The sequence below is a fragment of the Caretta caretta genome, chromosome 28, assembly GCF_965140235.1.
Source record: "Caretta caretta isolate rCarCar2 chromosome 28, rCarCar1.hap1, whole genome shotgun sequence".
In the NCBI taxonomy this organism is placed as follows: domain Eukaryota; kingdom Metazoa; phylum Chordata; order Testudines; family Cheloniidae; genus Caretta; species Caretta caretta.
Genome location: NC_134233.1, coordinates 6332621 through 6357951, shown reverse-complemented (window position 1 = coordinate 6357951; position 25331 = coordinate 6332621). Strand labels below are relative to the sequence as shown.

General features: G+C 46.5%; 3 protein-coding genes and 2 long non-coding RNA genes across 5 annotated transcripts; all 5 read left to right on the top strand.

The window, feature by feature from the left end:
* The first annotated feature begins 2099 nt into the window (after positions 1-2099).
* On the top strand, positions 2100-4043 carry LOC125629793 (maestro heat-like repeat-containing protein family member 2B). Its single transcript, XM_075123780.1, has 4 exons — positions 2100-2248; positions 3066-3092; positions 3418-3540; positions 3960-4043. The coding sequence occupies exons 1-4, from the start codon at positions 2138-2140 to the stop codon at positions 4041-4043; spliced, it is 345 nt and encodes a 114-aa protein (XP_074979881.1). The 5' UTR covers positions 2100-2137.
* An 822-nt stretch (positions 4044-4865) lies between these two features.
* On the top strand, positions 4866-8619 carry LOC142070359 (uncharacterized). Its single transcript, XR_012666313.1, has 3 exons — positions 4866-4950; positions 5831-5935; positions 8571-8619. It is a non-coding gene; the product is annotated as an uncharacterized LOC142070359 (long non-coding RNA).
* Positions 8620-11157: 2538 nt separating this feature from the next.
* Positions 11158-13909, top strand: LOC142070230 (maestro heat-like repeat-containing protein family member 2B). The gene is made up of 3 exons (XM_075123779.1): positions 11158-11253; positions 12447-12601; positions 13738-13909. The coding sequence occupies exons 1-3, from the start codon at positions 11209-11211 to the stop codon at positions 13907-13909; spliced, it is 372 nt and encodes a 123-aa protein (XP_074979880.1). The 5' UTR covers positions 11158-11208.
* A 2771-nt stretch (positions 13910-16680) lies between these two features.
* LOC142070308 (uncharacterized) lies at positions 16681-18967 on the top strand. Its single transcript, XR_012666275.1, has 3 exons — positions 16681-16779; positions 16998-17109; positions 18818-18967. It is a non-coding gene; the product is annotated as an uncharacterized LOC142070308 (long non-coding RNA).
* A 2818-nt stretch (positions 18968-21785) lies between these two features.
* On the top strand, positions 21786-24678 carry LOC142070381 (maestro heat-like repeat-containing protein family member 2B). Its single transcript, XM_075124149.1, has 4 exons — positions 21786-22007; positions 22270-22372; positions 23461-23526; positions 24360-24678. Exons 1-4 carry the CDS (start codon positions 21810-21812, stop codon positions 24455-24457), a joined length of 465 nt encoding a protein of 154 aa, XP_074980250.1. The 5' UTR covers positions 21786-21809; the 3' UTR covers positions 24458-24678.
* The last annotated feature ends 653 nt before the right edge of the window (positions 24679-25331 follow it).

The window sequence follows — 25331 nt, the reverse complement described above, 5'->3', positions numbered from 1 at the left end:
GATAGACGACAGTGCCTGGAGCAGCCAGATATCCCTTGAGTTGAGCTGGCAGATGGCCGGCTATGCCAGCCCCTCCAAAGAGAAGGTTTGTTCTCTGTTAAGGTTTAGTTTCTAGTTACTTTCCCCTGAAATTCTGATTGGAGGGCTGCATAAGGCTTCTCTCAAGGTTTCATTATTTGATATTTTATTCTGCGTATAAAATTTGTTTGTACTTATTCCCTGCTCTCTTGCCCCCCTGCCCTTCCAATATTTGCTTGGACAGGCTGCTTGTCTGTACTGCATTGTTGGTTCTCTGGCTGGGCTAGACGATGGGATGTTTCTGCAGCATGGGTGCTTGGACTTGGCTGTCTTGTTCCTTCCTGAGTGTTGCTGAGCAGGGTCTGTACTGACAGGCACGTTGTGTTCCTGATATCCCAGGGCTGGTCTCTTTCTTTCAGAGTTTCCTGTATAAGGCGCTAGGAACGTCCTTAGCAGCTTGTCAGGACCTGGTCCATGTTAAATCACAGATTCATACACTTCTGACGACAGCAGATTATATGGAAGCCCCTGAGAGACAGGTGAGGCCTCTGTCCCTCTCCCCATTTTACCAAGTAATCCCTGAATGCTCCCTGTGGGGCTCAGCTCTGAGTTGGCCTGGGACAAATGCCATTTTGCTTCCTATCCTCTTGATTGCTATTTCACTCAGCGCCCGCTCCCCATGTGTCTCAGGCCCGATTGGCACTTTACACCACTTTGGGTGAAAGGAATGGACTCGTGGGCTCTATCAGACACCTGGTTCGATCCTAACCTGTATTTCTCTTGGGTGACAGGGAGTCGTCTCCATCCTCGCAGTCTGTGCTGCGAGCCACTTGGACCTCACCTTGAAGGCACTTCAGGAGTTTGGGGCTGCAATGAGCCAGGTTACGATTTCTGGGTTCGTCAGCCGCCTGAAGGTAAAGGAGCCAGGGGGTTCTCTCAAACTTCCTCTCCCTCTAAAGCAGGGGCAGCAGCCCCACGGTAGTGTCTGCTCCGGTCAGCTAGCATTGTCCCCCAGTGTATGCGTTCCACGTGATGCCTGCCGTTAAGCAGACAGGAGCACAATGTGGAGCTGGGGTTCTCTCAAATGATTTTTACCATCTGATGTCTCATGGCTTGAGCGCCCCTCCCATGCACAATGTATGGGAACTACATCAGTTGCTTGCATGGAAAAGCATTGAAGGTATTTTTAGCTGTTTTTTATTCCAGGTTAGTAGCTGGAAATGAGGAGGTGTTGCAAGCAACATGTGGCTTACCAACCCGCTTTAGGTAGACCACCAGTGGTCTACGGATGACAATTAGGGAACCTCTGATTTAGAGCAGTGGTTCTCAACCTTTCCAGATTAGTGTCCCCCTTTCAGGAGTCTGATTTGTCTTGTGTCCCCGAAATTTCACCTCACTTAAAAACTAATTGCTTACAAAATCAGGCATAAAATTATAAAAGGGTCCTAGCACATTATTCCTGAAAAAAAGACTGCTTATTTTCCCATTTTTGCCCTAGAATTAGAAAATACATCCACTGGAATCTAAATATTGTACCTGCATTTCAGCGGGCAGTATATAGAGTAGTCTAAAGAACCCATTGTATGAAATTTGAGTTAGTAACTTTGCAAGTGCTTTCTTTGTTGTCTGCTGTAAAACTAGGCAAATATCTAGATGAGTTGATATACCCCCTGGAAGACCCCTGCAGACCCTCAGGGGTACAGAAGTCCCCCTGGTTGAACACCACTGATCTAGAGGATAGAGCAGGAGACTAGGCCTCTGGGCTCCCATTGCTGGCTCTGCCATTTACTCACTGTGCAGCCTTAGGCAAGACATTTAGCGCCTGATCTTGTACCCACCAGTGTCAATGACTAAGCTCCCAAGTACTCCACTGCTGTCAGTTCAGCCTTTTTCGGCTCTCTGGGTCAGAGTTACCCAATGGGAATGATGGCGATGGGGCGGCGAGTTCTATGGGCTCATGGTGCCCGGGCTCCAGCAGTATTCAAGGCTCGGGGGCCCGGCTCCACCAATGTTTGATTCATTCCAAGGCCAAATGAATCAGAAGAACTTGTCTCTAGTGATGTTTCCTACTGTCTAGGATTACCACCATGGGACAAGAGGCAAGACTCGCCGCACCCTGATGCTGACATACAGCAACGTGGCTGTCCATGCTCCAAAAGAGCAGCTTCTCTCCCGAGTAGAGGCAGACATCACAAGGAACATCATTCACCATTACAGAACCAGTTGTCAGGTAAGAGCCTTTGCATGACAACTGTGAGGGGCATTACCCTGAAGTTATAGAATTGCCTCTGAGTTTATAGAGAGAGGGCTTGTATTTTCTAAAACTCTCCTTTGAGCAATAATTTGTCACATAACTGAAATTTAAAACTGTAATGGATGGAGCGTGAGCTGTCACATGTTGTATCACTTTTGTTGCTCTTCTTTGTGTTTTCTCTAGTTTTTCTATAGTCTTCTGAAATTCTGTCGAGCACAGCTACACAGTAATTCACATGGAGTCACACTCAGGCTATTCAGAATAACACTCTAACTCCCCTAATATGTATGTGTATCTAGCTCTATCTTTTGCTAGCCAAGAGAGAATGGTGCTAACTTGTATTTAGTTTCTTTGCTGTCACTCTGTTTCTTGGACTCACTACTTCCCTTCCCTCTTCTCTGTCGTCTTGTTTGTCTGTGTGCTCCTTATTTCTGTTCCCTAGGTGTCTGACTGCTGGTACTGACTCTCCTCTCAGTGCAACCTCGCCACGTCACTTTGCCATTCAGTTCTGCCCTGTCTAAGTGAGAATCTCATTTAGCCTTTGTCAAAAAAGTTGATCACAGTTGAACCAAACGGATATCTTCCAGAAGTTCACAAATGCAAATATTCCATAGGATGGCCCCTGATCTTGACCTCTGCAAAACACCCCCTCTGGATACGTTTCCTGCCTTTTGGAAGATTTAACAATCATGATTTCTCTCTGCTCCATATTCACCAGCCAGGCCATTTTGAGGATGTGTGTTATGTGGGACTATAGACATTGCTAATAGCTGTTTTGCATTTTGTTTTTCAGGTGCTGGGCATCGCTCTTACAAACAAGGTAAATTCTAAATAATCTGCCCTCGGCTCTTGCCTTTTCTATCCACAAGTTGCTTGTTTAAATTGCACAGAGCTTGATTTCCTTGCTACATCAAGCAGGAGTCCTGGCTGCTCTGGTGTAAGTGGCCCTGGATTTCTTTCATGAACCTGGGTTTTCTCTTCTTCTGAGGTGGGTGCAGAGCCAGGGTTCTCTGCCTTCTGGGGTCTGTGGACACCTCTCTCCTCTCCTGTGGCTAGATTTAATTCCTGATCTTTATCTTCTGGACTCTGGTTCTTCTCTCCGTTTCTCATCCACATCCTCTTGTTTCTCCTTCTGGATTATGTAGGACATGCACCTAAAATTAACCCTCATCCAGAATGTCACGGAGATTAGCTGTGCCATTTTGGAGACCAGAGACTCCCAGGAGTTCGAATTCTCTTACAAACTGGAGCTCCTTGGCTACATGCTGGTGAGTGATGAGGAGCTTTGAGGACTGAAGTACAAAGGAGTTTGTTGTAATGTCATCAGACTGGGTTTCCAGGTAGATGTTGTTTTATCCATTGGCTGTGACTGTACCACTGCAGTCTCATGAGCTACCTGCACGGCACCCAGAATGCTGCTGGGTCCACTCTGAGCTTGGCAGGGATGCCGACCTATTGTGGGCTGTAAGTGGCAGGAATAGCTTGTTTCTGGGGAGTTATCTTTCTGTCCTCCGTATAGCCTGCAGATGGCCCTACGGTCCATTTCTGAGGCAGAGAGCCTGCCGAGCACGGTGTCTGTTTATTACAGGTCTGGCATATGGCCCTGTTTCAGGGTGTGAGAGGAAAGCCTCTCTGCCTTTCAAATTTATTTCCCATTTTTTAAAATTTCCCTATTCGTGCATTTCAGGACTTCATTAAAAAGGAACCACTGGATTCCCTGGCATCTCCAGTTCGCTACAAGGCAATTCTTGCCATTAGACATCTGAGGTAGGCTATTTTCTGCCATATTTCCTGGCACTGTGACGTCGTCTTTGTTAGTTCATGAGTGCCAGGTTGGGAGCAGTTTGATGCCTGCCGGGTTTGGCTCACATGCTGCTCACCAGCAGAACTTTAGTTCTTGAGGGTTTGAATGTGTCCATTTGGAGGTTTGTGCTTGAAAGACACAAACTTGGAGGTTGTGGGGCATGCAGTCCAATGCAGGAGAGTTCAGATGGGGAGGGAGGTGTCTGGCTTGCTGGCAGGGGGAAGGAAGCTAGTGGGTTTCTCTAAAAAGGGGACTTGAAGCTTTAGCTTTACTTCTCAATGAGCCAATACTTAATAGAGGTGCAAAGAGGTGCTCAGCTGCAAAGTGAAGGGTTGTTTGTATTTGGGGTTTTAGATTGAGACAATCTCCAGTCATTGGACCCATTTCTTTTACTTGGAGCTGGTACTGAGTCTAATGCATGACTTTTCTCTCTCTCTCTTTCTTCTGCCAGCAAACTCAAACCATCTTTGACCTTGAAGGAAAACCGTGAGCTCCTTCATCAGTGTTTCAAAAGTTTCTTTCCCCTCCCTCCCCTGGAGAAGATGATGAAAGAGGAAGGTGAGACAGCAAAGGATGCTCTGCCTATACAGGTACGTGACAACAATTCTCCTCAGGCACCATCCACTGTATTTCTGCCCAGCAGGCACTGGGTGATGGCAGTCACACATGGCCTCCCTGGCAAAGTTATGGTTAGCTTTCCCCAGTCCCCAGTTGTCCCCCCACACACACTCACACAAATTATCTGTGCTGAGCCTCACTCTTTCTCTTCTGGTTTCAGTCACTGTACGTAGAGTCCTTGGAAGCCCTTGGCAAGCTAATGAAGACTTTGCTGGAGGAAGAACCAACCGCACACTGGTTCCAGGAAATGTTTCAAGTGAGTAGACCATTGAACCATGGTGAAGATTGTTTGTTTGTTTGTTTGTTGTGTTACTGCAGGGAAGAGTCAGAGATTTAGGGGGTCAAGCTTCAGTTGTGGAGGAATTTTCCACAATGGAGTGAATTGTCGGGGGAAAAAGCACCAAATTCTTCCTGGGATAAGCAGGCATGTGCCCCGCTGAAATCCACAGAAGCTATGCCATTTTATGCCAGGGCTGGATGGGACCAACTTCTTACAATGTAGTTGACACTACTTGGACCGGCAAGAAAATCACCACTGCAGTAGCCAAATCCAAGAGAACCAGTTGAAACTGATCACTTCTTCAAAGAGGAATTCATTCATATTGAGTTAAGCCCTGTGTATGGAAACTCATCCAGAGGAGACTTCCTGTTCCTCAGACATGAACAGAATATCTTGAAGAGCTGAGGGGTGGGGAGTTTGATGCACCTTCAGTATAAAAATGAAGTTCTAAAAGGAGCTGGGCTTCGGGGGGGACTTCTCTGCTCTTTTTCAAATTAATAAAAAGAAACGCTCCTCTCTGTCATTTGGCCACTCAATGTGGGAGAAGTTGCCCAGGAAACAGAACACAGCAGCAGACATCAAACAGCATGCAATGTGGTAGACAGCTCCCATCAGACAGTCTACAGAAGACATCACGTACACAGGCCCAGGTTCATCTCTCATGTAACTCCTTTGTCTTCAATCACTCAGAGGTGAATCTGGTCCCTGGCACTTCCATTAGACATGTAATTCCTTCGCTCCATGGAGGTCGGGTGCTTTGGAGAGGGATTTTAGTAACAATTAAACCTGTTTAAGAGGAACTTTTGGGAGGGATTTTCTGGTACTAACTCTGTCCATTCCCCTGCTCTGCCAACAGCTACTAGAGACATGGCTCCATTCAGAGAAGGAGTGGGAGAGAGAAAGGGCCTTGCAGGCCACCATCCAGCTGCTGACTGCCTATCAAGAGACAGTTCATAGCACAGTGAGTATAGCCTTCCTCTTCCTTCAGCTGACTTCCCTGCTTATATCCGATCTGACACTCAACGCAAATGCATGAAAAAAGCTTCCAGGGCAGCAGCTGGGATCTCAAAGTGACTAAGATCCCTCTGCTTCTATAAGAGAGAGGTTTACACAACAATGCTGTGACCACACTCCGGGCAGACTGCAAGAAGTAGAGGGCAGACGATCCCCCAAACTGATGGCTTATTCTAGAATTACATGCACCAAGTCAACAGCAAAAGAGCTTCCACCCTAGTTAACAAAATGCCAAACACGGTCCCCTTTTGGCATTCCAGACCTAGGCTCCCATCTAAACAGCCCAGTCTAATATAGTGAGGGGTTACTGAAAACCTCATTCACCATATGTGAGGTTCACCCATCATAAAGGACCAGATGCTTATCCCCAGGTCAAGGTGAATCTCAGGTCTTTCCCAAATAGCATGCTGCCAGCCAATCCTTAATAACGAAATTGAAGATTTCTTCTTAAAAGAAAGAAGAGAGTTACAAATGGTTAAAAGATCAATATCCATACAAGTGACTGTCAATGTTCATAGTTCAGGATGACAACAGTGATGGAATAAACTGCTGGCTTGTACAAGTCTCTCTGGAATCATCCCAACAGATCAGAATCCAAAGGCAGCTTAGATGTAAAGACTGTTAGTTTTTCCATGCATTTTCCAGGTTCTTTCAAATGATGATTTGGAAGCTCTCTGTCCTATGGCTTACACTTTCCCTGTTCAAAGTTTCAGCAGACTAGAGATGACAGGATGAGGCCCGAGTCTTCTCTTTTCTAGCTATTCTAGCAGGCTGACAAGCCTACCTCACAAAAATGGTTCCAGCAGGACCTTCCCCTGAGAAAGACTAGGCAATGCAGATCGCCTCCTGTACTTTGCTTTGAAGCTAATCTTCTATTTCCTGTGCATACACAGTAAACTAGTTACTCATTCGCATAAGGTGATTAGCCGTTCTTCCATTATAACACAGAGAGTTAAGCTGAAGACAATGTAGAAAGTATTAGTTTCCTGCAGTATCTTACATCTTTGATTTTAAGGTTAACTGAACACCTTGCATACATAATGAAGACCTGAAAGGGAATGAGCATCGACAAGCTAATTTGGTTACATTGTGAAACTTCTAACCTTGTATAGATCAACAAAGACAAATAGACTTAGCATCTATTGTTCATTTTTGAATGAGTTGAGGATTGCTAGTCTAATCCATCTCTTTGAAATTCACATGCAAGTGAACTGTCTTGATACAGTGGAAGTGCCTCTTGTTAAGTTATTATGGGTCATACACAGGTTGTCTGGTCTGCCAGTGTCACAAATGCATTCTTGGTTCTTATGCTCCCAGGGTGGTAAAGGAAAATTTCTATTTAACCAGCTAAGAACATAAAACATAAGAATGGCTAACCTGCCTCCCGCAAAAGAATGGTTCATCTGGCCCAGTATCCTGTCTTCTGACTGCATTGTGTGAAGATATGCTTCCTTTGGTTTGTTTTAAACCTGCTGCCTATTAATTTCATTGGGGGACCCCTTGGTCTTGTGTTAGGTGAAGGGCTAAATAACACTTCCTTATTGACTTTCTCTACACCAGTCATGATTTTATAGACCTCTAGCATATTCCCTCTGAGTCGTCTCTTTTCCAAGCTGAAACGTCGCTCTTTTTTTAATCTCCCATGGGTGAGAAGTTATCCCATAGGCCTAATTTTTGTTGCTCTTCTCCGTATTTCTTCCCATTCTAACACATCTTTTTTGAGATGAGATGACCGAAACTGCACGCAGTATTCAAGGTGTGGGGGTCCTGTAGATTCCTATTGTAGTATAATGATATTTGCTGTCTTCTTATCGATCCCTTTCCTAAGGGTTCCTAACATGTTGTTAGCTTTTTTGACTGCATGTTGAGCGGATGCTTTCAGAGAACTGTACACAATGACTCTGAGGTCTCTTTCTTGAGTGATAACAGCTAATTTAGACCCCATCCATTTCTATGTACAATTGGGATTATGTTTTCCAATGTGCATTACCCAGTACAGAACAGGAATCAGGGGCACAATGTTACCAGATGTGCTGCTTATGTCACTTGTGTGTTCATATGGAGCTCTACTCCTTCCTTCTGCAAGTGCCCTCCCAATGGAGCGACCCTGCAGGACCTCGGTTCCCCAGGGCTGGGTTCCTCCAGCCCTAGAACTAGATGAGCACGCTCGCACGCACGCTCACACTTTTCTGGTCCCAGAGTTCAGTGCGGTTCTCTGTTCCTCATTCTTCATGCTAATTCCTATCCCATCTTTCATGCAGATGAGGCTAGGGGAGTTGTCTCTGTTCTTCATTCTGTATGCAAATGGAGATGTCTTAATCTTGTCACCCTTCTCAGGCGGGGTCTAGGTGTGTCTCCCAACACCCTTCATTGTTCTCTGCAAGCCTTTTCTCTGATGGGTTTTGGTTCAAACAGAGACTGGTAGGGGCGGGGGGTGTCTTTCATGAGTCAGACAGGCTAGATACTGTGCCCTGGTTCCACAAAAAACACAGAGCTGACTGGTCTGAACAATAAGGATGGCAAGTGAAGTCTAGTCCAACTGGAGACCATTCATTCTTCCTTCTTTGTTCTTTTTTCATTAGACTCAGGGAACTTTTGATCACTTTGGATCTCTGATTGGACTAATAGCACCATACAGCTGTGATTCGCTGGCCACGTCCCGTCAGTGGGTGGTTGACTGTATCAGCTGCCTTCTCTGTATACAAGGTGAGGAGACCATTAGCAGGTATAAGGAATTCTTCACCTTCTTTCACTGTTGTAATGTCCATTTGTCTGCCTATCTAGTTCTTTCTGTCCTGTCTGTTGTCGCTTAGATAACAGAATGGTGGGCATCTTGTAAATACCTCATTAGAAGAGAAGATTCTGATGTGTAAAGAGCCTAGCACACTTTTGGGAACTGTACAACTAATAAATGGTCTGCATACAGGTAGATAAGGGCTAAATTCCTTAGGGCTTGTCTACACAGGGACAGTAAGGAAAGTTAATCCAAATGAACTAAAGGTGTACATTTCAAGTGCATGAGGTAAATGGCATTAAACACATGTGTGGATGCTCTGATTCTGAATTAAAATGGGCCTTATTAATTGTAGTGAATTCCATGAATGAAACTAACCTGAATGAAGGCCACTTTAATTCTAAATCAGTGTGTCCCCACAGGTGTTGAATGAAGTTTAACGAATGCATTTTGAAATGAATGGGGATTAGCTTTCTTGAATATCTCCATGGAGACAAGCCCTTGGTACTAAACATTTTCATTCTCTTTACCCTGCCACTGGCTGGACTGGAGGGGTTTCCTGGAATAATTCTGTAAACAAACAGTTCTTCCAGCAGCCCTCTGCCATGAGCATTCCGAGCGACTGGAGTAAGTAGAGGCCATTTTTCCCCTTTGTGAAAGAGTAGGATATTCTTTTCACCTAATTCTTTCTTTTCACCAGATGTTAAGGGATAGAGCTTGGTTATCGTTTAAGGCCATTTCCAATGAGGGTGACCAGACAGCAAATGTGAAACCTCGGGACAGGGGGTGGGGATAAGAGGAGTCTATCTAAGAAAAAGACCCCAAAATGGGGACTGTCCCTATAAAATCGGGACCCCTGGTCATCCTATTTCCAATGATTCTTAATCAGTCCTAAAAACAGTGTTGGTGATTCAGAAACAGAATAAGGGACTCCAACCTTTGAATGTACAACATAGTAATCCCAGCATTGTTTAGAAGTGACTGATGATGAGCCTGGGTTTCTTGCCAAAGTTTTTTGTCTATCCCCGTCTCTTTTACAAGGAGAGTTTGGTGGAGGGATTCACCTCTAAACTGGAACCTCTGATCTACCTGCATGAGTTGTACTTGAATAGGAGCTTAGATGTAAATAGTGAGAGCAGAGAGACTACTGAAACCAGACACACACACAAAGCTGCTCCAAGCTGAATACAGTGCTTGTTCAATCCTGGATCATTCACAATAACATACCTCTACTGTTAACGTTCAGACATTTTAGGGTGTAATCCCGACTCCATTCCAGTCAACAGGAGTTTTGCCATTGACTTCAGTGGGGCCAAGATTTTACACTATGCTGATGACAACATAGCACATGGATCCTCCCGTATGAAGATCCATGCAGTAGGGGTTCAGTTTCCTTAATCGTTACAGTACTTTTTCTCCTTTTCTCCACTCCAGGCCAGTCCATAAACCTGGGCTCAGCAGAGGAGGAGCTGAGATGTCTCCGTGAAGCACTAACAGCTCCAGACCCCGAGGCTCTGTTTCAGGCATCTTCCAAAATGGCCAGGGTAACTGACTCAAAAAGCTTGTGCGGATGTGCGAGTGACCGGGCACCGTTCATTTGACATTTGCTCTTTCATGATGCCTTTCCGTACTCGGAGGGAGCTGTGGGAGCGGGGCGTTGGCTGCTAGTAACCAGCAAGATGCTTTTCATAGATGTGTGCTCTGAATGCCACGTAAAAACCAGATTCCACAGAACGTTGCACGCCCATGAAAATGCGCACGCGGATGCACACGCATGTACCTATCCAGCAGGGCCGGCTCTTGCTTTCTCACTGATCCAGAGCAGTGAAGCACAAAAAATAATGAAATAAAAGAGCCCCCATGCCGCCCTAAGATTGGCCGGAACACCGCCCCTTGCAATCTGCCGCCCCAAGCACGAGCTTCCTCGGCGGGTGCCTGGAGCCGGCCCTGCCATCCAGCCACCCAGGAGAAAAACTGTGTTAGTGGAACATCAAGCTGAGAAACCACCCAGGATTCATTCCGTCACCTTGTGGGTTTGCCTTCGCCGATATTTGTGTGCATGCCTCTCTTGACTGACTTCTATATGCTGTAAAAAGATGCAGTGTATGTAAGAGACTACAAAGGGAAACTTACCTCCTGCCTATCCAGTACAATGTTGTGCTAACTATGCAACAGAGTCTTTGCCTCTAACCTGATATCATTAGTGTAGAATACAAAAATGTAGTCTATAGACTAGAGAGAGAATTGTAATCCCAAATGGCGAGCTAGACAGGAGGCTAATTCACCATTTGCTGATGCAGGTATATCTTTTTTTCCATTTTTAAAAGTGCTGGAGCCAAACATCATTGCGGTCTCTCCTGTTTTTGATTTGTTACCAGGTTGTTAGTGAGTACTTTCCCTCCGAACAGGCCACAGACTTTATTGTGGCCACATTGGGTGGTCTGCTGTCTGCTAGCCCCACCTGTGCCACGGCAGCTGGACTATGGATGAAGATCATCCTGAAGGAGTGTGGAGATGCCATGCTGGACAAGGTAAAACTGGGAACTGGAGAGCTTTTCTGCCTAAACTCTAGGCTTTTTGATCTTTGCCCTCATGTGTAAGGAAGAAAAATCTTGCTGTTTCTCCCCCTTAAACAGTTAAACAGGAGAGTCCTCTTAATACAAAATCTATTGTGCATAAACAAACTCCTGATCAAATGTTACTAATGTGTTTAAGGCTCATGGTGAATTAATGATTTTTTAAACAAAACCTTTAAAACAAAAATATAGCAGTTTGCTTTTTCACAGGGAATAAAAGTAGCACGGACAGTGTCTGCTGTGAAAGCAGTTGAGTTGTCTCTGAGTGTGATTCACATGATTGTTTTGTGTTTATTTTATTGACTCTTTTTGCAGCGATGTATACAGATAATGACCCTCGTTTATACTCAATATTCTGCTTAACTTCTTGTGCCTGCAGAATGCTGAAATAGATTTTAATTTTACCGAGGAAGAAAATGCTTTTGTTTTATATCTAAACTTCCCTTCATACACTTCACTTTATCGGTTGTACTCCTTTTTAGTTGTCAGCATTTTAGCCTCAGTGATGGCAGGTGCATTCGACCCAACAGGTACTGTTGGAATTGCACAGTCCTGTATTAACAGAGTCTAGAACAGTGTGCATTTCTCATTTCCAAACCCAGTCTGTCTTCTGACCGGGCACAGCACTAAAGGCCTCAGGACAGGGAACCCTCGCAGCAGAACTGCCATGTTTGCACAGTGTTTTGAAGATGTGAAGGGCTAGGAATGAATATGAGAGGTAGTCACCTGTTCAGAGTCCCAGGCATTTACACACTGTCTTTAAAGCACTTGCATATTTTGTGCTTGTGGTTGTTGATGAGCTCTGCATTCTTCGAGGCAAATGGTCAGATTTGGCTGCTTAAATCACACCTGTAAAATCGGACAAGCAAAGCCGCCTTTTGTGCATGTGAACTGGTTTGTGTAATGCATAGCTGGGCACCACCACATTAAATTACCTGGTATGTCTATGTGTGTGTCAGTGTTAATTTTTACAGCCGTGTGTGGGCAATTTGTGTGGGCTCAAGTTACGCAGACGTATTTGAACATTTGTTTCTTGAAGTGAGGCATTTCTAAAAAAAGCAGCAAATGGCTAAATAAAGGTTTTGATTCTGTAGAGTGAATGGAGAGAAAGAAAAAGGGACATTTCTTTCTGGTTTTGTTCCTTCCAGGTGCCAGATATCCTGGCTATACTATATCGCCACATGCCTACTATCCAGGAGGGCAGCTTGAGGCAGTTCCTGGTGGAGGCAGTGTCCATTCTAGCTCACCATCACCAAGAGGCAGTGATCTCCAGCCTCCTCAGCAAACGTCTGCCGATGGACAGGTATATAACGCTACCTCTTGCATTCATCTTGGTAAAACATGGATCCCACAGCTTTACTAGGAGATGTAGGGCTTCATTTAAGCAGCAGACAGTTTGGGATCATTCCTAAGGGTTAATAGCCTGGCTCTTTCTGCAGGAAGGTCCAAGAACATGTTAAGGTGGGGTGCGGAGAGAAATTAAGTGTCACTCTGTTTCCATTCATGGATAGCTGCTTTGACATCCTAAAGATCTATCTTTACTGGTATAACTGGAGTGTATTGTTGGAAACATCTACCTCTCTAGACGCCTGAATTGAGCTCACTCTGGAAATGAGCAGTGGCTGTTGGTTTCCTGGTAGCATGACAGCTTCAGGTGCAAATCCCTGGCTGATTGCAAAGACTAGGGCCAATATTATCATCAGACCTCTGCTTGGTATCAGTGAGGGTGTGGCTGCTTGAGCAGAGTTGCCATCCTTGGTACTTAAAAGTGGACTGGAAGCAGATCCATCATTTCATTTCAAGATCCCTAACTGAGGTATCAGTTATCAGTGCTGGAATCTAAGACCATAAGAACAGCCATACTGGGTCAGACCAAAAGGCCATCTAGCCCAGTAGTCTGTCTTGCGACCGTGACCAGTGCCACATGCCCCAGAGGAAATGAACACAACAGGTCATTGTCAAGTGATCCATCCCCTGTTGCCCAGTCCCAGCTTCTGGCAAACAGAGGGTAGGGACGCCATTTGTGAAGGGGACCTAGGATGGCCAAGAACATTCGTTCTCATAGTTGTATGTCCATCTAGTAGGAATCTGGCTTTTCTTTCATCCACTTGCCTTCCAAACCCTAGATCTTTGGGAGCCACATGCTCATGATTCCATATTGACTGGGAAGTGGAGAAAACAGGAAGTGAGGTTGGCGCTCTGTGTCCTGTCCTTCTGAAGTCTAGTATTAATGGTTAGGCTGCAGGAGGACTAGGTCACTTAACTTAGTTCTGTAACTGGAAACTCAATATTTAAACATGAGGAGCATTAAAGGAGGACAGGACTCCTAACTCTCTCATCATAGGCAAGGAGAACATTTGGTCTTTGCTAAAATATGACACATTCAGGGTGAGCCACAAAAGTGTCCAGGGCTCACCTGTAACTTCTGTTAAACTGCAGTGACACCGCTGAGCAGTGGAGATCTCTGGGGGGAGACCCCTTGCTTGCCACTCAAGTCCTACGAGCCCTAATAGAGAAGATAAAGACTCCAACAAGAACAGAAGGCAGCATCGCCTCAGAGACCGAAATGGACAGGCATTTGGCAGCTGCTGAACCTCTCTTAGTAAGTTAGATGGCAGACACGTCTTTCAGGCTTTCCTGTGCCCTGCGATAATCCTGCTGATGGAAAGCTGGAAGTGTGGTATAATATTGCTGTGTGGGCACTTCTCCTCTGATGGACTGTCTCCCTGAGTCCAGCTCTGCTGACTGTGGAACAAATACGGCAGCTTTAGATACGTTACTGATTTACTTAATACTATCTGGCCATTAGAAAGTCTTTGGAGCAGGTTTCTTTGAAAATCTTCCTTTGGACTCACAGCATGCCTTGGGAGGTCATACACATTTGTACAGATGTGGGAAAGTGAGCCACGAGTTAAGCAAGTTGCTTGCTGTCATTCAAGTTACTGGCAGAAGGGAGAATTTCGTACAGCAGATATCAGACGGGGAGAGAGGGTGTGATGGTGTTGGGAAGAGATCTCCTTTTTTACCATGCTCTCCTTTCAGGCAACATGTGCCATCTTTGAGGTGGTGTCAGCCCTGCAGTCGAGCAAAGCTGTGCGGGAACTGCTCCCAGAGTTGTTTCCTGTTCTCCTGCAGCAGGTCAGCCAAACCCTCGGACAAAAGCTGCCTTTGCCAACGAGAAGCAGCCCGAGAGAAATCCGAAAAGGGCTACAACTTACTGAGGGCAACCCTTGCCGGTAATTAGAAGGAAGGGAGAGAAACCAAGAGAATTCCAGTAGAGTTGTGTGACGCTCCCGAGGAGTTGCCAGGGTTATGAGGCACCTTACCACCACGTGCCCTTCGAGTGAGGAAGTCTTGTCTGTGCCTGCTGTGGGTCAGTTCCCTGAAACGACCAGGCTCTGGCAAAACAAACCCTGCCATCCAGGCCTCCTCAGACCTCAGTCTCTTTGTACAGGTTAATGACAGGCACACACCCACCCCCGAGTCCTCTGACCATTCCGTATGGTGTCCAGCCCTTTATCCACTGAACTCCCACAGAATTGTCAGGCCTGCTGTTCCCAATGGAACAGTACACACCCGTTTATTACTTCTACTTTAGACTCTGTACTCGATACTTAGACTCTGTACTGCAAAACACACAGCACTTAGATATATTTCTAGTGAAAACAAGAAGGGAGATTATCAAAGAACAGAGATTCCAGTGACCGTCAGTAAGAATGCAAGCAAAAAATGGTTACATTTCAAATGAAATCATAACCTGCTCCTAGAAACTAAACTTAACCAACAGGTTAACCTCCTGTCTAAAGATGTTTCTCACCCAAAGTTCTCAACCAAGCCTGATCGCGACCCCTCTTTCATGAAGCAAACTCGCGGTCCATCTACTTCCTAAGTGAAAGATGTCCCCCAAACAGACTAGAGCAAACCTTTGATGTGTACCCCAAAATTGGGTCCCCACCCCCTGTCTACTTCCTGCTACTTTTCTTTCTTTAAAGTTCTCACAGTCCTTCTCAACTGAATGTACATTAAGCATGTAGGGTTCACATGTAAACAAACAGATGGATAAACATTTCTTGCCTGAAAGAAAACCATTTTGTCACCTTTCCTCGTGACTAGTCCCGAGACACAGATCCTAAGCATGTAATTTTCAATGCATATCCATGACTCTTTACACAGCATCTGTACATGCGTTTCACAATGATATTGGTGACATGGGCTTTTATTTGAGACTCATGGGGCAATCTTTTAGTGAACTAGAATGTACGTACCAGGTCCCTCGGCACCCACTCTGTGCCCCTCGCCAGTTAACACTAAGATTCCTGAGTCCTCAGTTGACTTCAGCTCTGGTAGCACATTAATGTACATTTCCCACCAATCTCACAACATGATTAGTTTCTCTTCTTGTTGTGTTTCTTTATTCCATGCCAACAAGGTGCTCAAATTACAGACTTCATGGTTTTATAATGTCTCTGAATTTTCCTAGGAAACCAGGATCTCAGCTCTGTTCACGGATGGGCAGCAGGTATCAAATAAACATAAGGAAGTACTACTTCACACAACACACGGTCAACCTGTGGAACTCATTGCCAAGGGATGTTGTGAAGGCCAAAAGTATAACTGGGCTTTTTTTAAAAAAAGAATTAGATAAGTTCATGGAGAACAGGTCCATCAATGGCTATTCGGCAAGATGGTCAGGGATGCAACCCCAAGCTCTGGGTGTCCCTAGGCCTCTGACCGCCAGAAACTGAGACTGGACAACAGGGATTGGATCATTTCATGATTGCCCTGTTCTGTTCATTCCTGCTGAAGAAGCTGGCATTGACCACTGTTGGAAGAGAGTGTACTGGACTAGATGGACCATTGGACTGGCCCAGTAAGGCTGATCTTAGGTAGTGGCCACAGTGGGTCAGGTTTTCAAGATGGGTGCCTCAGTTTTGTCCACAAAACTTGAATTTGTTCAGATGGGTGGGTACCTAGCTATGTGATTGCTGGCGCTGCAGACAAGAGTATATATTCTGCTCATGCTGTTGGCCCATGTGCAGGCCCATTTTAGGTATGTGACGGGGTGGTAGGCTGTGCCCCGGCCTCTTCCATGGACAGAGACTGCTCCGAGTCCCTCCAAAGTGTTCTAGGGATGCCTGCTCCTGAGATCCTGGTGGTAAGGGCTCTGATGACTGTTTGACCCCAACGGATGATCTTAAGTCACCTTTACGCTTGACTTGTTTTGACTTGACTTCCTTTGTTTGATTGAACAGCAGACCTGAGAAGTAGCCGGGGCTTCCTGACTCTCTGTTCAAGCTGCACCTTCTTCCTGATTGCTGCAGTTCTGTGCCTCTCTTTCCCCAGGCTTTCTATCAAAGCATTCGAGTCTGTGCTTTTCAAGGGTGGGAATGAGAGACTGGTGAGAGTGCTCAGGAAGCAGAGAACTTGGATTCTTCTGGAAAACCCCAAGACTCACCATGAGGGAGTGTGTCTCCTGGTGAGGTAAGAGATCTAGGAGGCATCATTTTATCCTTGGGAATCAGTAGCCAATAGAGTGGCTGAGAGGGAACCTCCCGTTTATAGCTTTGTGGGGGGGGGTGGGGTGTCCTGGGTGGAAACACACAGCTCCCACTCCTAGATATCAGAGCTGTCTGCTCAGAGCAGCTGAGTTTTTTTGAAGTGTGCAATCTAGCCCATGAGCGGTTTCTTTTGTCTTCCAGTCTTCTGCTAAGATCTGGACTCATAACACCTGAGATCATACACAGCCTCCTCCCCTGGGTGAATTCCCCCACAGAAAACCACCGAGTCACCAGCACAGCTTTCCTTGCCCAGGTAAGACACAGGGCTCTGAAGAGTAGTTTCACCATTAGACTGTTGTCTGCCTTTCTTTCGGGAGTTGTACAGTTCTGTTCATAGGAGTCATTGTCATTTTAGACAGTAGAATAGGTTCTCCTTTATATGGAAACCTCACCAGGAACTTCACGATACCTTTCTGAGTCCTTCTCTCTCTGTGGTTTTTATTGCCGTCATTGCCTATACTAGCTACACAACCACAGGTGCTGGCTGAGAGAGATACGGACAGAGTTTGGATGACTGGACCTCTTCTGCCAAGTCCTAGTGCTGATCCTAACCAACAGCTCCTGATTTTGGTTTCGCTCAGCAGATCTTCTGAATGAACCTAGTGTCCTAATACTACCAACCAAGCAACCTACAACTACATTAATGTCTATCTTAGGTTCTCATTACTCTAGTATCTGAGTACCTCCAAACTCTTTAATGTCTGTATCCCCACCACACTCCTGCGAGGTAGGGAAGCACTATGTTTCCTATTTTACAGGCAGGGAACTGATGCACAGAAGGGCTAAGTGACTTGCCCAACGTCACACAGGAAGTCTTTGAGGGAGCAGGAAATGGAACCTGGGTCTCCTAAGTCCTAGGCTAGTGTGATACCTGCCGCAGCATCCTCCCTTTCCACAGCCTTCCTCCAACATCTGCATCATATTTCCCACTTATGCTAAGCAACTATCTTCGGGGCTCATCCGCTTCTAAGAAAAACAACCTCTCTGTGCCTGTGATGGGCTGTACCTGAGCTTTGAGGCTCCTTACAAGAGGCCCCGTGGTCCTACTACACCCTGCCCCAGGAAAAGAGCCCCCAGTCTGGGTCTGCCTAGAGAGGCTTCATGAAAGCAGCCAATCCGAGCCCATGAGGCTCGGCTAAAAGGAGCTAAAGGGCCTGAGCAGGTCAGTTCCTGGCAGGAACTGGAGGGGCAAGAAAGGGTGCTGCTCTCTGGCCACAGAAATTCAGGGGACAGCCAGAGTTTGATTCTGGCAGCCTTTACTTAAGCTGGGTTTTCAGGAAGAGAGTCCCGAAGAACTTTAACCCTGAGGTGAGGGTGAAGCTAAAAGTGGCCGGTAGGAAGAAGCGACAATGAACTGAAATCAAGCAGTGCCTAGCTCCTGTTTATAGGATCCATGGTTTGGAACCCAGAGTTAGGGGCAGGCCCAGGTTCCCCTACCACCAACAGTGGCATAAGCCCCATGGAGGGGACAATGCTAATGGAGAGCTTGAACAAAGGGCAGAATGTAAAGGACCCAGAGTTGGGGCTGGAGACCCAAGTGAGGGCAATGGGATTGTTCTGGACTACCCCAGAAGGGGTTCCTTTGGACTTTGGGACTCAGCCAGAGGCCTGAGCCACAGAAGACTCACTGAGGACGGCTGGCAGGGTGCACCAGGGGTGAGAAAAGGACTGTGATACCATACCCAGCCACTAAGAGGCTCTCAAGAGGTGAGTGGATCCCTATTCTAGTGCCCAAAAGGAAAGCTCCATGTTTTGTAGACCTTTCTCATTTGTGTGGAATGCTAAAGTTACAGTGGATTATGTGGCAAGTATCAGAGGGGTAGCCATATTTGTCTGTATCCTCAAGACTGGGGCTGTAGGAGGACTCCTTGTTGATTTTAGCGTATGACATGTCTGCTCAAATTCTATTCCCAATCTTACTGATCCTATTGGGGCTAATGGACAGGTTGATTTTCTTTCAGCTAATGAGTGATCCCATGCTCAGGGAGAAGAAGTTCCTTAAGCCAGTCTTACGCATCTTGGAAGAAAGGTCACATGATAGGAACAGCATTGTCCGGCAGATGGCTGTAAGAGGCCTGGGAAATTTAGTCTATGGGGCACCTGAGAAGGTAAGAGAGAATACTGACTAGAATGCAGCATAACGAGAGAAACCAAGGGAAATAGTTCTTCGGAGTTTACAGAGGCTGCACACAATGCACTAGGCCAAATTCTGCTCTCTCACATACCCGAGTAACCTCTTTGCAGTCAATACAGGGCAAGCTAGATCCTTTGCTAAGCTGGGCATAAGCAAACAATCTGTGCACTTTAATATGACCATGTGTAAATGTCTCCATCTAGGAATAAAAAATGCAGGCCTTACTTACAGGATGAGAGACTCTATCCCAAGAAGCAATGATGCTGAAAACCACTTGAGTCATGGCAGAGAATCAGTTGAACATAAGGTGTCCCAATGCGAAGTTGTGGCCAAAAGGGCTGAAATGATCCTTAGAGGCATAAAGAGAGGAATCTTGAATAAGAGTAAAGAAGTTCTTTTCCCTCTGAATATGACGCTCATGTGAGCACTGCTGGAATGCTGTGTCCAGATCAGGTCTCCACAATTCAAGAAGGATGCTGATAAATTAGAGAGGATTCAGAGAAGAGTCACAAGAATTCTCAAAGGATTGGAAAAGATACCTCTAGTGATAGACTCAAGGAGCTCAATCTATTTAGCCTTACAAAGAGAAGGTTAAGGAGTGACTTGAGGACAGTCTAGAACTACTCACATGGGGAACACATTTTGAGAATGGGTTCTTCCCATTAGCAAACAAAGGTATAAGAAGATTCAATGGGGAAAAATGAAACTAGACTAATTCAGACTGGTAATAAGGCATTGATTTTTAATGGTAATTTTAATTAACCATTGGAACAATTTACCAAGGGTTGGAGTGGATTCTCTGTCACTAGCAATTTTAAAATCAAGATTGAACGTTTTTCTAAAAGATACACTCTAGTTCCAACAGAGACTATTTTGGGGAAGTTCAGTGTTATGCAGGAGGTCAGGCCGGATAATCACAAGGGTTCCTTTTGGCCTTGGAATCTAAGTAACTAGGAATCTAGTGATAGGATGACACAGGTGTATTATGGCACCAAGTTTGGCTCATTGTAGCTCGAACCTGGTCTGAAATATAGCTATAGGTCTCCGGGGGTGGGAGGGGGAGATGAAATTCCCACAGCTTCATAACTGCTAAAGAAAACGTATTAGAAGTGTGATCAGTGATCAGTGTTCTTTAATGTCATATTTTTGTCCAGGTGAAAAAGCACAAGAAGTTTCTTATGGTCATACTGATCAGGGCCTTAAGTGACCCTTTCAGTTCTGAAGTCATTGGCGAGAGCATGAAAGCAGTGGCCAAAGTCCTGAAGGAGCTGAAAGAGAAGGACATAGGTTCTTCCTTCAGAGACCTCACCCAACAGATCCGGACCTACTTTGACAACGTATGTGACCAGAACTCTCCAGCCCAAGTTCAAGCGATCTTGATTAGACTCCATTTACTCCCTGGGCATTGCTCATGTCAGAGTGAAGAGATGTTTCGGCCCCAGGGAAGAGAGGTGTTTTACGGAGGAGGAGAACATTAGGAGGATGGGGATGACATCCCTGCTCCCACAGTCTCCCCCTTCTGTTCTTCTTTCTTGCCACTGAGAACCTCAAAGAAAGTCTGAATACTAGAATAGATAGCTAGATAACCATGAAAAGGGGGTTCCAAGGTACAACAGAGAGTGTTGGGCCTGCTCTATACCATTTTTATGTGAGAGGGTTGGAATGATTCCGTTTTTGCAGGGAATTTTGAGATTTCAAATTTTGGTTTTGTACCTATTTGTGGGACTCCCTCTCCCCAAACTTCAAAACTCTTTGTGAAACGGAATTACTATTCTCAACCGAGCTCTATTGAAAGCCTTGGGTCCGGGCAGTCTGCTCTCGGTGCTGGGAACCCAGGTGCTGGGAACCCAGGAAACTGTGGGAGCTAGAAGTGCCAGGGAGTTGCAAATTTGAGAGCCAGGGTCCCAGACGCTGTGGGTTTGGAAGCCCACGATCCCAGTCAGCCTGCTAGATCGGCTTCCAAGGAGCTGAATGGGTGCACTGTCAAGACAGCAGGCAGGTTTCTAAGGACCCCTGCCTGGCTTCTGGAGGAATTTCATCAAAATGGAACTGTCGCTAAAATAGTTTGATGAATCAGCAAATTCAAATCAAAAATTCGTGCATGAAAGTGTTTCCGACTAGCTGTAGTTGGAATCCCTCAACTTTAGCGTAGAAGAGATGGCTGTGCGAGGTACGTGATGTGATTGTCCCTTAGTTACTAACTTGTGGGGCTTTCTTGGCTGTAGGAGGACGATGCTCTTCGTTTATTGTCCTTTGTCCTATTTGGCATCCTGGCCCGCCTGACCAAAAGAAAATGGAAGGGCTATTTCGCCGAGCAGGTTAGACAGAGCTGGGTCACAGTTCTGCTGCACCTGCAAGACCCGAACCCCAGGGTTTCAGTGGTAAGACCGAGAGTGACTTATTTACTAAGCCAAAGGAATCTTCCTCCCAATGCCAGGGGAGATCTGCTATTCCTGCCTGCTGTGGAGGCCCAAATTCTCCCCTTAGTTCATTGCCCTCCTGCTGAGTCAGTTCCCGCCAGGTTGCTCCATGGCTGCCTCACCAGAATCCAGGATAGGTCATGGGTCTGAGCCCGACAGCTCTCTATTCCTGTCTGTCTCTGCACCCCAGGCCCCTGCCTCCCCAGAACAGAAGAGAGACCTGGTGAAGCAGCTTTCATAGGTAGATCTGTTCCAAAAAGACATTGATGCTACCTCCAGGTTGCAGTGGAAGCTCTCCCCTCTGTTAGTCATTCCTGCATGTTTTCTGCCAATTACATCCAGATGAATCCCTTTTTATCCTGGAATAGATGAGCAGGCAAGCAGATGAGTTCCCTTTGAATGACCATAGCACTCAGTAGGGAACAATTAAATGGTGTGTGTGACACGCTTTCTTTTTTTCAGGAATGCAGAGCTACGTTTCACCTCTGTGTCCCGTTTTTGGGACTGAAGAGGCTCCAAACTGCAGTGAATGAACACCTTGATAGCACAGCTGAGCTGAAGCCTGAGGAGCTCCAGGTGGACATTTGCAGACACCTTGTGAGTGAGCTGTTGAAGTGTCTGAGATTCTTGACTGGAGTGGCGTGTGGTGGTGTAGAGATGTGTGATGGGTAATGGAAATAACGGTCAGAGTGGGATATATGACTGAGGGTGATGGAAAATGTAAATCTGCCACATTTTTCCCACGTCCACCCAGTCACCTGTTCTTTCTCTGATTTACCTGTGGCTCGTAAAAGCATGTGCTGGCAGTCAAAGGGCACTTCTAGCCAGAGAGAGCTCATGTGTCCCTGATTTCCTCTAGGCCAAAGAGAATGCCGAGCTGCTGGAGAACTTGTACAAAAGCACCATCACGTACTTCTGTAGCAGCTGGGAAGAGATGCGGGCAGTTGCAGCCAAGTTAGCTGGTGAGAGATGATGCCCAGTGTCCCTTTTGGTATTCCCATTGAGGGAGAGAGAAGAAAATCCCACTGTGCAGCACTGAGCTGCCATTAATCTCTCTGTGCCTCAGCTTCCCATACATAAATGGGGATGTTAATATCCCTACCTCTCCAGTGTGGTGGTCGGAGGAAATCATGACTTGCTATAAAGTGCTTTGGGATTGTTGCAGGGAAAGCATGGTGCAGTCATTTAGTTGTAAAGGCTGGGACACTGTCTCGTAGGGCATGTTTACACTTGGAGCTGGGGGTCTAATTCCCAGCTTGATGAGACATACCCGCACTAGCCCTGAGTGCTAAAAATAGAGAGTAGCTGCGATGGCAGGAGCAGCAGGAAGTTTAAGCACCCCAAGTATGATCCCATCCAAACCCCAAAGTCGATTCTCAAGGTGGCTAGCTCCTCCCACTGCTCGTGCTGCTTTAGCTACATTCTAATTTTAGCATGCGAGCGCTGTCCGAGCTAGAGTGGGCCTGTCCCATTGAACTGGGAGGGATCTCCCTCGCTCAAAGTGCAGACCCACCCACAGTGTTGCTCAGTGCTCTTCACTACTACTTCGTCATTGGGAGGCATGCAGCCCACCTGCCCTCAGCGCCTGCTGTTTCAGGTTCCTGGCCACACCACCTTGTCAAGGAGGCAAAAGGTTCCTCCGCTTTGGCCCTGTGCCCTCTTCTCCCAAGCATACCCAGGTGAGACAGGCAGGCGTTGTGCCCTAAGTCTCACCTATCAGTCACCTTGTGGGATCCCTGCTTAGAACTCACTTATTCCTGGCCCCAGTCCTTTGCTCAGACCACTAGACCAAGACACTAGCTTAGTATGTCTCCAATAACTGACAGCAGTGGCAAGAGGAACACAGACTCTTTAAAGCAAATGGGTTTTGTGTAAACATTCTTAAAAAAAAAGTCTTTCTCATTCTCTTCAGTGTGGACTCTAAACTGCACTAGCATCCTCTTGCCCACAGTAGGAGAGGCCAAAGACCTGTCTAGGGGCTGCTAATATCACTTTGCACTCACCAAGGGAAGGTTTTATTGTTGTTGTTTGTTTTCCATTGTGTATTTAGGCATCATCCTGGAACACACAGACAGGCAGCGTATGAAATGGCTGGACCTGGAACATCTGCTGATGTGTAAGTAATAAATACAGCTGAAGTTCTGCTCATCCGTGAGTTCTAAAGGAATTTAGCTGACAAGCAGCTGTAACTGATAGCACTGGTGCAAAGTGCATCAGCCACACGTCAAAGGACAAATTCACTCTTGCCCAGTAGAAAGTCAGCTTTAATTTCCCCTGAAGGAGGAAGCTGCAGAGGGTGTGATGTGAGTCCGTGCATCTCCTGGTTGTCCTGGCAAGGCCCCCTCCGCAGCCAGTGCTATCCACTCTTTGGGCTTTATTGGCTCTCTGTGGACTCCCCAGGTGAGGAGAAATTGTAGCCACTTTCTGCTGCCCCAAATTTCCCACCAGCAATTTTTCTTCCAGTAGGTGCCCTGCATCCTGCACAAAGCAGCTTGGACCTGGCCTCTGTTCAATTCCAGGGTTATTGGAGCTCAGACAGTGGCTCCTGAATAGAGATGGAAAATAAACTTAAAAGTGGAAGCTATTGAAACAATGGACCTTCTTCCATTTACAGCAGAGTGGATGACTTTCTGGTCGAGTCAGGGTCTCCCCGCTTGTTGGGAGCATGGAAGGGAGCCAATGGAGGAAGCTCAAGCTTTCTTTGTATTGGAGAGCTTCTGTAGGGTGGTATTCAGAGGTAGTAAGTCTCCAGCTATTTCCGGCACAGGTGACAATATGAAAAGTGAGGCATATTCATCTCTCATGTATTTTCCACCCCAATAGAAGGACTGAGCCTAGTTTCACATTTTACCATGTGATCATTCTGCTCTGGTACTTGAAGATTCTGTGATCACGCTTAGCTGTGATTTGACAGTCTGTATACTAACATGTTGTCCTGTGTCATTTCAGCTCTCCAGGTCCTCAAGAAAGACCCAAGTCCCTCTGTCCAGCTGGTGGCAATGGAGGTCATAAGTGACATCTGTCCTGGCCGAGTGCTTGGGGACTGAAGTGGAATGGAGACAAACAGAAGAAGGCGCTCCAGTAGTATAAGGGCCCTACCGTCAATCAAACATTAACCCCACCCTTGGCCCTCGTAAACCTTGCCCACCGGTCACTGGAAGTCCCAAGCCATTAGGTATTACTTCCAGGGTCAAGGCGGACAAATGACCGGAAGCAAGGTGTGTCATGTGACCCCTCTAAGAACTCCTCCCATTGTCCTCTACCAATCGGGATGGGTTTCGCCCTGATAGGAATGCCCCAAGAGAAGATTTGACCAATCAGGGGGAGTTCTGGGGCAGGATGACCTGTCTGGAAGTGGTTTGTGTGACCCCTCTAAGAATTCCTCCCACCACCCTCTACCAATCAGGAGGGGTTTCAGCCACTGGAAACCACCCCGAGAGGAGGTTTGACCAATCATGGGGAGTTCCGGGGTGGGGTGATCTGTCTGGAAGTGGTTTGTGTGACCCCTCTAAGAATTCCTCCCACCGCCCTCTACCAGTCAGGAGGGGTTTCAGCCACTGGAAACCACCCCGAGAGGAGGTTTGACCAATCATGGGGAGTTCCGGGGTGGGGTGATCTGTCTGGAAGTGGTTTGTGTGACCCCTCTAAGAATTCCTCCCACCGCCCTCTACCAATCAGGAGGGGTTTCAGCCACTGGGGACCACCCCGAGAGGAGATTTGACCAACTGGGGGGAGTTCCGGGGTGGGGTGACCCGTCTGGAAGTGCTTCGTGTGACCCCTCTAAGAACTCCTCCCACCACCTTCTACCAATCATGATGGGTTTTGGCTGCAGAGGACCTCCCCGAGAAGAGATTTGACCAAAATGGGGCAGGTTCTCGGATTGGGTGAACCGTCCAGAAGAGGGTCATGTGACCCCTCTAA